General features: G+C 52.4%; 1 protein-coding gene across 4 annotated transcripts in view; it reads right to left on the bottom strand.

The window, feature by feature from the left end:
• The window catches only part of CPNE5 (copine 5), a 105,853-nt gene extending 94,037 nt beyond the window's left edge, over positions 1-11,816 (bottom strand). For 2 of the 4 annotated variants that reach the window (XM_074397981.1, XM_010334093.3), the window contains exon 1: positions 11,034-11,815. In XM_074397981.1, coding sequence (XP_074254082.1) covers positions 11,034-11,128 — 95 coding nt within the window. In that variant the 5' untranslated portion in view covers positions 11,129-11,815. Of the gene's footprint in view, positions 1-11,033 lie in introns of all 4 variants that reach the window. The other 2 variants (XM_003923216.4, XM_074397982.1) reach the window with 2 other exon arrangements.
• Between the last annotated feature and the right edge of the window lie 211 nt (positions 11,817-12,027).

Consider the following 12,027-nt stretch of genomic DNA (forward strand, 5'->3'; position numbering starts at 1 on the left):
TCCTGGTCAACATGGTGAAACCCCGTCTCTACTAAAAATACAAAAAATTAGCTGGGCATGGTGGCGCGTGCCTGTAATCCCAGCTACTCAGGAGGCTGAGGCAGGAGAATTGCCTGAGCCCAGGAGGCGGAGGTTGCGGTGAGCCGAGATCGCGCCATTGCACTCCAGCTTGGGTAACAGGAGCAAAACTCCGCCTCAAAACAAACAAACAAAAAATAAGGAAATACATAAATAAAGGAAACAGGAGGCTGGGCACAGTGGCCCATGCCTGTAATCCCAGCACTTTGGAAGGCTGAGGTGGGTGCATCACCTGAGGTCAGGAGTTCGAAACCAGCTTAACCAGTATGGTGAAACCCTGTCTCTACTAAAACTACAAAACGTAGTTGGGCATGGTGGTGGGCGCCTGTAGTCCCAGCTACTCAGGAGGCTGAGACAGGAGAATTGCTTGAACCCAGGACGCAGAGGTTGCAGTGAGCCAAGATTGTACCACTGCACTCCAGCCTGGGCAACAGAGTTAAAAAAAAAAAAAAAATGAGTGTAGGAATTGCAACAACAACAACAACAAAAGGAAACAGGAATCCTGATGGTCCCACAGAAGCCCCTGAGGTACCGACCAGCATCATCCCATTTCTGTGTGGAGCAATTCAACACAAACATTTGGCAAGTGGGGTGGGAGAGAGATGACATACATCAATATGTGATCTGTGGCAAATCCTTTGTTATGTACTTAGCCTGTGACACTCTATTTACCGCCCCCCCCATATCAACCCCAGGAAGTAGACTTTGCTCCCATTCTATAGGCAAGGACACTGAGGCTGAGTGATGTGCCTGGTGTCACCCGCTTGCCAAGAAGCATGCAGAGATTTGAACTCTGGAGCTCACGCTCATTGAAAGGTGCCCTGGGGAGTGCTTGCGCATCCAAAGCCAACGTCTCCCAAAGCCTCATCTGGGCCAGCATTGCTCCCCATTTTCCTCACTCTCCTATCCCGTCCTCAGCCTCTCGGAGCTGCTCCCAAACACACGACTGAAGAGAACAACTGGAGGGTTTCCCGTCTCCTCCTGCCCGGCTCCAGACCTAACAGGCAGAAGTAATCCGAGGAAAGCAGGGCAGGAGCTAGGAGGAGACGGCCCTTGGCACCCAGCCCCTGGCACGTGCCCATCTCCCCTTTCAGATCCCGTTCTTTACCCGCGTTCCCTGTCTCCCTGCCAAGCAACCTCACAGAGGTCTAAAAAGCAATTTTCACATGGCGTAAAGAGCTCTCCTTCCCGGGGCAATTTGCATTTTTATTGTTATTAATTATTGTAATAATTGTCCCTCCCATGCTATGTGGCCAAGGGAAGAGCGCAGGAGCTCTGGCCTCAGACGCTGGAGTCCCCACATGGCCGCATGTGGCCTGGACAAGCCACTTCATCTCAGCTTCCTCATCTGGGCATGGGGTCACATACCTGCCTGTGGAGTTGCTGTGAAGTCGCCGGCAAGTCGCCGGCTTCAAACAAAAACGTAGGAAGCACACTCAATTCCTCTCTTTCCCTCATTCCCCCTCCTGTCCCATTCATCAATTCTTAAATGTTTCTCCTTCAAAATACACCCAAAATCTGTCCACTCCTCTGCATGGCACCATCAGTGCCCTCTCACTTGGGGGCCTCAGTGGCCTTCTGCCTAGCAATGTGCTTGCATGCCTGCCTCCCTCCACCCTCACCAGTCCCTTCTCTTCATGGTGACCAGAATTCTTTTTATTTTATTTTATTTATTATTATTATTATTATTATTATTATTATTTTGAGATGGGGTCGCTCTCTATTGCCCAGGCTGGAGTGCAGTGGTGCGAACTCAGCTCACTGCAACCTCCGCCTCCTGGGTTCAAGTGATTCTCCTGCCTCAGCCTCCTGAGTTGCTGGGATTACAGGTGCAAGCTGCCACACCCAGCTAATTTTTGTATTTTTAGTAGAGATGGGGTTTCACCATGTTGACCAGGCTGGTCTCAAACTCCTGACCTCAAGTGATCCACCCACCTCGGCCTCCCAAAGTGCTGGGATTACAGGCATGAGCCACTGTGTTCGGCCTCTTTTTATTTTTTATTTTTCTAGTTTTTCAGACAAAGTCTTGCTCCATCTCCCAGGCTGGAGTGCAGTGGCATGATCTTGGCTCACTGCAACCTCCGCCTCCCAGGTTCAAGCAATTCTCCTGCCTCAGCCTCCTGAGTAACTGGGACTATAAGCACCTGCTACCACACCTGGCTAATTTTTCTATTTTTAGTAGAAACAGGGTTTCACCATGTTGGCCAGGCTGGTGTCAAACTCCTGACCTCAGGTGATCTGCCTGCCTCGGCCTCCCAAAGTGCTGGGATTACGGGCTTGAGCCACTTCACTCAGCCCAGAGTTATTTTGAAAGCTTCAATCAGAACTCCTGTTTAACACCAGGGCCCCCAACTGCCGTTAGAATCAAACTCCTTAGCACGATCGACAAAGCCGTGACCTGCAGCCCCCATTTTCTCTCTGGCCTCACCCTCCTCCCCGCCTCATCTGCCACACGCTCCAGCCACACAGATCTCCCTGAAGTCTTGCAAACATACCAAGGCCTTTTACCGCAGGGCTTTTGCACTGGCTGTTCTATCTTCATCATCCTCCCTCCGAATCCTCCCTTCGGACCTAAGCATCCCCAGCAGCCACAAACTTATTTACAGAGCACTTATTCTTATCAGACATTACTTGATTGATTACAAAGGTGTATATTTATCTATATTCCACCCCCACTCCCATGTGGGTTCAATGAGTGAAGAGTTTGTCTGTCTTGTTCACCACTATATCCCTAGCACTTAGAACTGTGCCCAGCACAGAAAAGCCTCTCAGCTGGGCACAGTGGCTCACACCTGTAATCCCAGAATTTTGGGAGGCCAAGGAGGGTGGATCACTTGAAGTCAGGAGTTCGAGTCCAGCCTGGCCAACATGGTGAAACCCTGTCTCTACTAAAAATACAAAAATTAGCTGCGCGTGGTGGTACGTACCTGCAATCCCAGCTACTTGGGAGGCTGAGGCAGGAGAATCGCTTGAACCTGGGAGGCGGAGGTTGTGGTGAGCCAAGATCATGCCACTGCATTCCAGCTTGGGTGACAGAGTGAGACTCCATCCCCCCAGCCTCCAAATAAAAGCCGCTCAATAGCAAATGAAGATCATTATCAGTTATCAAATAAATGAATGTGCCAGTAGTGTTCCGTTATTGGTACCTGTTACCATGATTAAGTTGATTTAGCACATTGCAGTTTACATGTCACAGACTTAATCTCTTCAGAACAATGAAGACAGAGGATGTGGACAGGACCAGTATTTTCCACCAGTTTACAAATGGAGAAACTGAGATTGGAGAATTTAAACAATCTGGCCAGGGTCCCAGAGACGATAAGCCAGGAGTGGCACTGACGTTCAGTGTCCTGCCCAGCATTCTTCCATACCCAAAGGTATAAATCTGTCCTGTTGTTACTGTGACGTCTGTGCGAGGCCAGCAGAAGAGACCTTAGAGGACTGACGCACCTTTCAGTGTTTTGAAATCACACTAAGCCTTTTTGATCTTTTTGAGACGGAGTCTCGCTCTGTTGCCCAGGCTGGAGTGCAGTGGCGCGATCTTGGCTCACTGCCATCTCTGACTCCTGGGTTCAAGCAATTCTCCTGCCTCAGCCTCCCTAGTAGCTGAAATTACAGGCACCTGTTACCACTCCCAGCTAGATTTTGCATTTTTAGTAGAGATGAGGTTGTCTCTACTAAAATGGGAAGTCTGCCATCTTGGCCAGGCTGGTCTTGAACTCCTGATCTCGGGGTGCACCCGCCTTGGACTCCCAAAGTGCTGGGATTACAGGCATGAGCCACCACACCTGGCCACAGTAAGCCTTTTTATTCTTGGCTGGCAAACTGGCAGAAAGAGAGGCAGGTAGGGATCCAACCAAGCTGTGCTTGGAGAATCGGTCACCTAGCACTGGCTGTCCACTGACTGCAGGAAAATCTGAGGAGCAGACCTCTGAGATGCAAATTCAAGGCTCTTGGAAAGCCTCCTTGCTTTCCAAACGACCCTATAGACTCCATGGCTGCCCATCCAGCAAGCATTACCCGCCCACTCTCTTCCTGCTGACAGAATCCACATTGTTCAGATCGGATGATGACTCCCTGAAACCAGGGAAAGTGGCCCCTGTCGCTAGTTTAGGAGTGCACACGAGACCCAGCTTTGGCCCTGAAATAGAAAGGAAAGTTACTGAGAGAATTTTGGAAAGGATTGTACTTTCCTGGTGTAAAGAACTTTTTAAAGAGAGGCCTCTGGCCTCATGCTTAGCTTCCTGTCTTTGGATGCAGTTGTGATGCCTGAAGCAGAGGCAGCCATTTTGTAACAACGAGGTCTCCTGCTAAGATGATAGCAAAGTAGAAAGACAACTGGGTCCTTGATGATAAAGTGAGCTGACAAAGTAGCCCTGAGAGAACCTACCTCCAGACTCATTGTGATCTGAGAAAAATAAATGCCTTTCAGGTTTAAGCCACCATCAGTCAGGTTTTCTGTTACCTACAGCTAAATCATTCCTACCCATACCTGACTTCTCCCTGCCACAGAGCGTTCCAGCCGAATCCCTGGCCTTCTCCCTAGCCTTTCTTCCCAAGGGTAGGGCATCTCCAGTGATTGCCTTGAGTCTGCACAGGGTGAACTGTGAGCTGGGAGAGGAGGTATGGCAAGCTACTACTATATGGTCCGGATGGCATAGAAGGCTGGCTTCTGGCAAACCCTAGTTCTGGGTTTGCTGCTTAGAACCGGCGGCATCCCTTAGCAAGGAAGGCCTCTCCCATCCCTGGGGAGAGACGGCCTGCCTTTTGGTCACACTGACCATAGTTGCTACTCAGGCCTCTACCACTATCCTCCTGGAGAATCCAACCTCCAATCTCAAGAAGCCCTCAAGGCCTTGAAGTCTGAGGGAATAGAATTTGGATACTTGTCTCCAAAATGTACTCACTGTGTAACCTTGGGGAGGTCCCTTAACCTCTCTGAGCCTCAATTTCCTAATCAGCAAAAAGAGAAAATACTACTATCTATCTTAGTTTAAAAGACATAGTAATTGTGATTGGCAGAAATATAAGATGGCCTCCAAGATTCAGCCTCCTGCCTTACACATCTGTATAATCCCCTCCCCTTGAGAGTGGGCGGGGCCTGAGACTACTATAGGTTAGTCACTCATGCGATTGGGTTAGGATGTATGATAAAGGCAATTAGATATTCACTCTTGTGGTTATAGTTACTTTACATAAGACTCTGTCACAGCAGATCGGGGAGAGAATCCCCTCCTGGCCTTTAAGAAGTCAGCTGCCATGCCGTGAGGGTGCCACGTGGCTAGGGCCTGGGGACAGCTTCTAGGAGCTGACAGTCACTCTGGTCAAATAACCAGCAAGAAAACAGAACTTTCATCTCTCTGCTGCAAGAAACTGCAGTCTGCCACCCACCAGCGAGCTTAGAAGAGGACTCGGAGCCTCGGCTAAGACCACAGACCTGCCAACACCCCGATTCCAGCCTAGTGAGACCCTGAGCAGAAAAGTCAGTTTATGTCACGCATGGACTTCTGACCTACAGACACTAGGAAATAAGAAATGGCTATAGTTTGAAGCTGCTAGGGTCGTGGTAATTTGTCATATAGCAATTGAGAACTAATATAATAATCTTAGTTTGAATCATATAAAAGTATTATGGGAGGCCAGGTAGCTCACACCTGTAATCCCAGTACTTTGAGAGGCACAGGCTGGCGGAGTTTGAGATCAGACAATCAGCCTGGGCAACTAAGTAAGAGCCCATCTCTACCAAAAAAAATAATAATAATAATTTTAAAAAATTAGCTAGGCGTGGTGGTGTGTGTGCCTGTAGTCCTAGCAACTCAGGAGGCTAAGGCAGGAGGATTGCTTGAGCCCAAGAGTTGGAGGCTGCATCGAGCTATGATTCTGCACTGCACTCCAGCCTAGGTGACAGAGAGAGACTCTATCTCTTAAAAAAAAAAAAAAGAAAAGAAAAAGAAAAATAGAAACAAAGGAAAGAAAGAGAGAGAGAGAGAGAGAGAGAGAGAGAGAGAGGAGGAAAGACAAAAAAAAGAAAGAAAGAAAGAAAGAAAGAAAGAAAGAAAGAAAGAAAGAAAGAAAATACAAGAAAAAGAAAAAGTGTTATTTATTTGAATAGGTTAAAAACAGATGGGCTGGGTGGGTATGGTGGCTCATGCCTATAATCCCAGCACTTTGGGAGGCCAAAGCGGGCAGATCACCTCCGGTCAGCAGTTTGAGACCAGCCTGGCCACATGGTGAAACCCCATCTCCAGTAAAAATACAAAAATTAGCCTGGCATGATGGTGCATGCCTGTAATCCCAGGTACTTGGGAGGCTAAGGCAGGAGAATCACTTGAACCTGGGAGGCAGAGGTTGCAGTGAACTGAGATCATGCCACTGCACTTCAGCCCGGGGTGACTGAGTAAGACTCCATCTAATAAAAAAAAAAAAAAAAAAAAAAAAAAGTTGAGTATAGGAATTGCACATGGTTCATCCTAATACGGATGTAATGTGCCTAGCATCCAGTAGGCACTCAGTAAATACCACTGTCTATTTTCCCTAGCGCCATTCACCTGAGTACCTTGGTGTATTCCATGGTTAAATGGACATCTTTTCCTAGCACTGGCTTTGACAGCTGCCGCCCTCCTCCAGGCTCCTCCCTCCCCCAAACCACCCTCTCCCTGCCTGTCAGAAGAGAGCACTCAGAGCTGTTCACACCCCTTCTGAGAAGCCCAGGGCACAGCTCCTGAGCTGGGCTGCGTCTTGGCAGCAAAACGCCAACCCGAACAGACAGCAGAAAACAATATCTCTGGGGCAGAACAACTGCCCACCAGCCCCATACCAGCTGGTTGGGGAGAGGGCAGCCAGCAGGACCAAGCGATTGGCTGCTTCCAGACTGGTCCCACCCCATCTTCCCTGGATCTTGGGAGCCCACCATGTGGAACTGTGCATCGCTTCTCCGGCAGGACCCCACACGAGTGCAAAGGTTTCCTGTTACGTAAAAAATGCAAATCATTCTTTCTAACCAACATGCTGGGCCAGATCCCTGCATAGAGACCTGAAAAATAGTGGGGCCTTTGGAGAATGGAACATCAGACAGGTAAGTTTTGATTGGTTCTGCAGGGTGGCTCACAGAGTCAGGAAGGGTCTAGAACAGGCCATCAGAGGAAGGAAGAGCTCTTGCCTGAAGGAAGGAGAGTCTTTAAAGTCACATTTGTTACAATGTCTACTGGTATCTAGTTCCACAAACCGTCTGCCCTACTCACTCCCGAAACAACCCTTAAGAATCTCCAGATTAGCCAGGCACAGTGACTTGTGCCTGTAATCGTAGCACTTTGGGAGGCCGAGGCGGGTGGATCGCCTGCGGTCAAGAGTTTGAGACCAGCCTGGCCAACATGGTGAAACCTTGTCTCTAATAAAAATATAAAAATTAGCCCTGTGTGGAGGCAGGCACCTGTAATCCCAGCTAAGGCAGGAGAATTGCTTGAACCCCAAAGGCAGAGGTTGCAATGAGCTAAGATCACGCCATTGCACTCTAGCATTCCAGCCTGAGCAACAGAACAAAAACTCCATCTAAAAAAAAAAAAAAGAATCTCTAGATTGATCAGATCTCCAGGACACACGCAGACCCTGGGAGCCAGTTACAGAGGCAGATTTTTATTAACTTCCACGTGTCAAATAAGCACCAACATCAACCGCTATTCATGGATTAGTTCATTTAAGCCTCATAACGGATAAGGATCATTATACTTCCTTTACAGATGAGGAAACTGAGGCACAGACCGGTTAAGTAGCTTACCCAAAGTCACAGGAACAGAGCTGGGACTTGAAAACAAGGTGACAGATGACAGAGCTCACATTCATAACCATTGTGCCAACTACCAAAGGCTTTCTAATCTTGGGCCCTGAGTTTACCATAGCCAGTAAAAATAATTGCTTGGGAGCATAGTATACTCCGCCTGAAGCAGGGGCCTGAACCTGTTGATCCTCTAGTGTCATTTGCCTTCAGCAGAGACTCGGCCCCATGGTGGCCCTGTGCTCTGACTCAGATGTGCCCCTCTGCCAGGCAGCTTTGCCTAGGTAGCTGAGCCCTAGGATGAGCATGTCAGATCCCCTGCTAGGCACAGAGCAGAAGGGTCCTGGGGCTGCAGGGAGTGGTAGGCCCCCTCGCGAGGTGAAAGGCAAGTGGAAACGAGTGTTTCTGGGAGCCAGGGGCGGCAACTCATAATCTTCCCTGAAGCCTCAGCCCTTCTACCCCAGCTGCCCATCCTGAGACCCTCTGGAGTTCTCACCTTGCCAGCCCCCTCTGCCTGCCCCACTGCTCTGTGCCCACCAGCAGGTGTCTCTTAGATGCCCAGGGCAGGGCATGCCGTAGGCTCCTCTCCTCAGCCCAGACATTGCTGAGCACTGGGTGCAGGCGGGAGAGACTTGACTCTAACTGGTGACCACGGAGTGAAGACGACGCTGGAGAAAGCCACTGTTGGCATCTCTCCCTCCTCCCTGTGCTCCTCTCCTCCTCCTTTCCCTCCTCCTCTCTCTCTCTCTCTGTTCTAGAACCTGAATAGTTGGGCCTGGCTAAGGCAAAGAGATGCATCTACAATTTCAAGGCCACCCAGACTGTTTTCTCACCTTCCCTCTGCTCTAAGTGACGGCTCCCTCCTCATCCCTCCCCACCAAACCCACTGCCCCCGCCTCTGGCTTTCTGGAGAACAGGAGCAGAGCCTAAGTCAGGCCTTCCTCAGCTCGTGGATCATGTCCTCTGAGAGGGAACTGACCCAGGGTCAGCCCCAGAACCATATCCCCCAGGAAGGCCTCTTATGCAAGAGGATTTGAGTCCTGAGGGACCAGATGCTGCTGCCTTAGGGTGATCATTGCAGCTTATTGAGCACCTGCTGTGTGCCAAGCACGTGCAAAGTAGCACGCTAGGTGCCTCGTGCTCCTCCACTCCTGCAAGTTAATTCCTCTTACGGTATTTGGTAAGTGCCAGGCCCTGTTCCAAGCACATGAGCTACCTTGGTGAACAGGTTTTTCTGTGAGTACATGCTGCTTACTGTTTGTACCTGACAGGTGGGGGAAACTGAGGCTTTGAGTTTGCCCGAAGTGGTGAAGCAGAGATTCTATTTCAAGGTGTCTGACTCCAAAGCCGCCATATCTGCCCTTCATCTCCTTTCCTGTCCACTGGAGTAGAGGGTGCGTGGGTCTGCCTCGGGGTGGGCTCGGGGGTGGGAATCCCTGCCCTCAAATGCTGACACAGTTGCTTTGAGAGGGGACGGAGGACATCTACACACCTGAGATATCTCAAGAAGTTTCATCCTCAGTATGTGAGTAACCCTGTGCCCAGGCTGAGTACCCAGGGCCCAGCAGACACCGAAGACAGTGATTGCAGCTGTGTGTCTCCTGGGTGAGAGGATGCCTAGAAGTGGGGAGTGTGAGGCCAGGCTTTTCAGGAGCAGGGGATCAGGAACTTGCAGAGATAAAGGAGTGGAATCTGGCTGGGGAATGGCCTGTTCAGAGGCTTGGAGGTGGGAAGGATCCCAAGACAACTAAAGACGACAGGCATGATTGAAGGCTGGGAGGGAGTGCCAGGCGCAGGGACACGCGCGCAGGAGAAGGGGGTGGGGAGGCCACGTTGCTTCTGATGGCTGAGGAGGTGAGACTGGAACTAATAGGCCATCAGGAAGCTCCCAGCAGAGTAATGACAAGATGCAAATGGCGTTGGGAGATTATCTTGACAACATGGTGTGTGGGACCTGGGGACTACCACAGGAGCCCTCAGAGGGCCTGGCTCAGGGGGGCAGCTACGTTCAACCCGACCGCTTTCACTCCCACTTACCCCCAAGTCTTCAAGAGAAAGTCGCCCTGAATCCCTCCCTCTTTCAAGTCCCTGCCCAGCCTCTCTGGCTCTGCCTACACCTCACCAAGCTCACAACTTTGTAATACAGGGCTTGGGGAGCCACAAGGTCACCTCTCAGGAAGGGTCTGACCAAAGAACCACCTGGCAGAGGATGAGATGGGTGATTTGGAACAAGGGCACAGCAATGGCTCCAGAAATGAGGTCGGTTATTTGGAGCAGGGGGCATGGCATCTGTGGGGGCACCTCAAAGTGGGTGATGCTGCTCTAGGGGAAAATCCCCCCTTGCCACCCGTACCCTCTTACTGCCTGGGGCAAGCTTCCCTTAGCTAGGAGAACCTGGGGCAGACCCGGCTCTTATACAGAGAAGCTACTTCTAAACACTGTGTGACATGAATAGATTGGGGCGTGGTAGCCCCCAAAATTATTCCCCCTCCTCCTCTGTTGGATTCTACAATTTCACAGTGTTCTATTCCTTTGGCTTAAGATTTCTGACCCAAGTTATTTTTTTAATGGTGCCACTTTAAGTTGTTATCATGTATCCACACCTCAGTATGAATGAGTCAATCTGATCCTTTTCCAGGAGTCGATTTCGTTGTTGTTGGAAATGAAGGAAGGCTTTAAAATCCTGGGTTCTATGACGGTGGGGTAGGGGGAGAGTGGGAAGTGGAGGATCAGGATGCTGGGGCAAAGAAGAGGCAAAGAGAGAAGAGAGGAGGGCACGGAAGGGAGAGGCTGGACAAGCCTCGGAGGGATGGGGACAAATCGCTCACTTCGTGATTTGGGGATGGTGTGATCAGAGACAGCTTGAGCAGAGACTGTAGTATAGCCTTTTACCAACTCCCTCTCCCCACTTAGGTGCCTGGACCCCTGTTCTTGTGTCTTCCTATCTCCTCGAAGCAACAGCCTAGAGCGCAAACTTTCTGGGATATGACCCCAGCCTGGCTTCCTATTCTGCGGTCGCCACCCACAGCTGGACAGGGGCTCTTGGCAGATCAGCTGGGGCGCGTCCTGGAGACCAGGACGCTCTGGGAAGGGGGCACGCGGAGGTTTAGGATCGAAGTGGCAGGGGCCGCGGGGCTCTGCGTCCAGGGCCGGGGCAAGGGGACCCGGCCAGCGGGAGGCTCACCTGCAGGACACGGTGATCTCCACCTTGGTGGCCGGGATGCTGCCCGCCAAGGAGTCGAACTCGCTCAGCGACGCCATGTCCTCAGGCTGCTCCATCGCCCACCGCACCCCCACCCCAAATTAGTCAAGCCCTGCGCGATTCAAGCCTCCTCCGGAGCGACTGGAGCCCTGGGCTCTCCCCCAACTCCAGAGCCAGGGCTGGGCGGCAAGGGGAGGAGAGAGGAGCGCGAAGTGGGGGCGTGGGAAGTGAGAGAGGGAAGAGGGCGGAGGGAGCGGGGGCCGCGGATCGAGGAGGGGGCTCGGGTGACGCGGCGAGGAGGCTAGGGGCCCAGCGGGGAAGGGCGAGGAGCCCAGGGAGAGGGGGCACAGCGAGGAAGGCGGAGAGGGACGCGGGGAGAGAGGCGCGGGGAGAGGGGCGCTGGGAGAGGGTGCCGGGAGGGAAGCGCGGAGTCGTGGAGAGGGGCAGCCGGAGAGGGACGCGCGTCTGTAGGCAGGGGTAGAGGGGATGCAGGAGACAGGGAGAGGGGCGTGGGGGGTGGAAGGCGCCGGATGGGGCGCTGGCGGCGGGGGTGGCGGGGCGCGGGCAGCGCGGAGCCGGGAGCGCCGGGGCTGCGCCGCCTCTCCCTGGATCTCGGCGCCAGCGGCGACGGGGCTGGGACGCGGCTGCCAGCGCCACCTCCTCGGCTCGGGCTTCGGCTCCGGGGCGCCCCGGCTGCGGGAAAATCAAATCTGCCCGAAGCCGCAGCCTCCCGCCACCCTGGAGCGCCAGAGGGGGCGCCCGCAGGGGCCGGGGCGGGGCCGCGGGCGGGGTCTGCGCGCTGGGTGAGTGTGAGCGTGTGTGTGTGTGTGTGTGTGTGTGCGCGCGCGCGTGTGTGTATGTGCGGGTGGCGGGCCGGGGGACACGGTCCAGATGCTGGGGACGCGGCGGGTGACAGCAGGAGGTGGTCCTCGTCGCGCGCGTCTTCCTGAGCGCCCGCCCCCACTCACCACCCCTA

The sequence above is a fragment of the Saimiri boliviensis genome, chromosome 4 (genome assembly GCF_048565385.1).
Source record: "Saimiri boliviensis isolate mSaiBol1 chromosome 4, mSaiBol1.pri, whole genome shotgun sequence".
In the NCBI taxonomy this organism is placed as follows: domain Eukaryota; kingdom Metazoa; phylum Chordata; class Mammalia; order Primates; family Cebidae; genus Saimiri; species Saimiri boliviensis.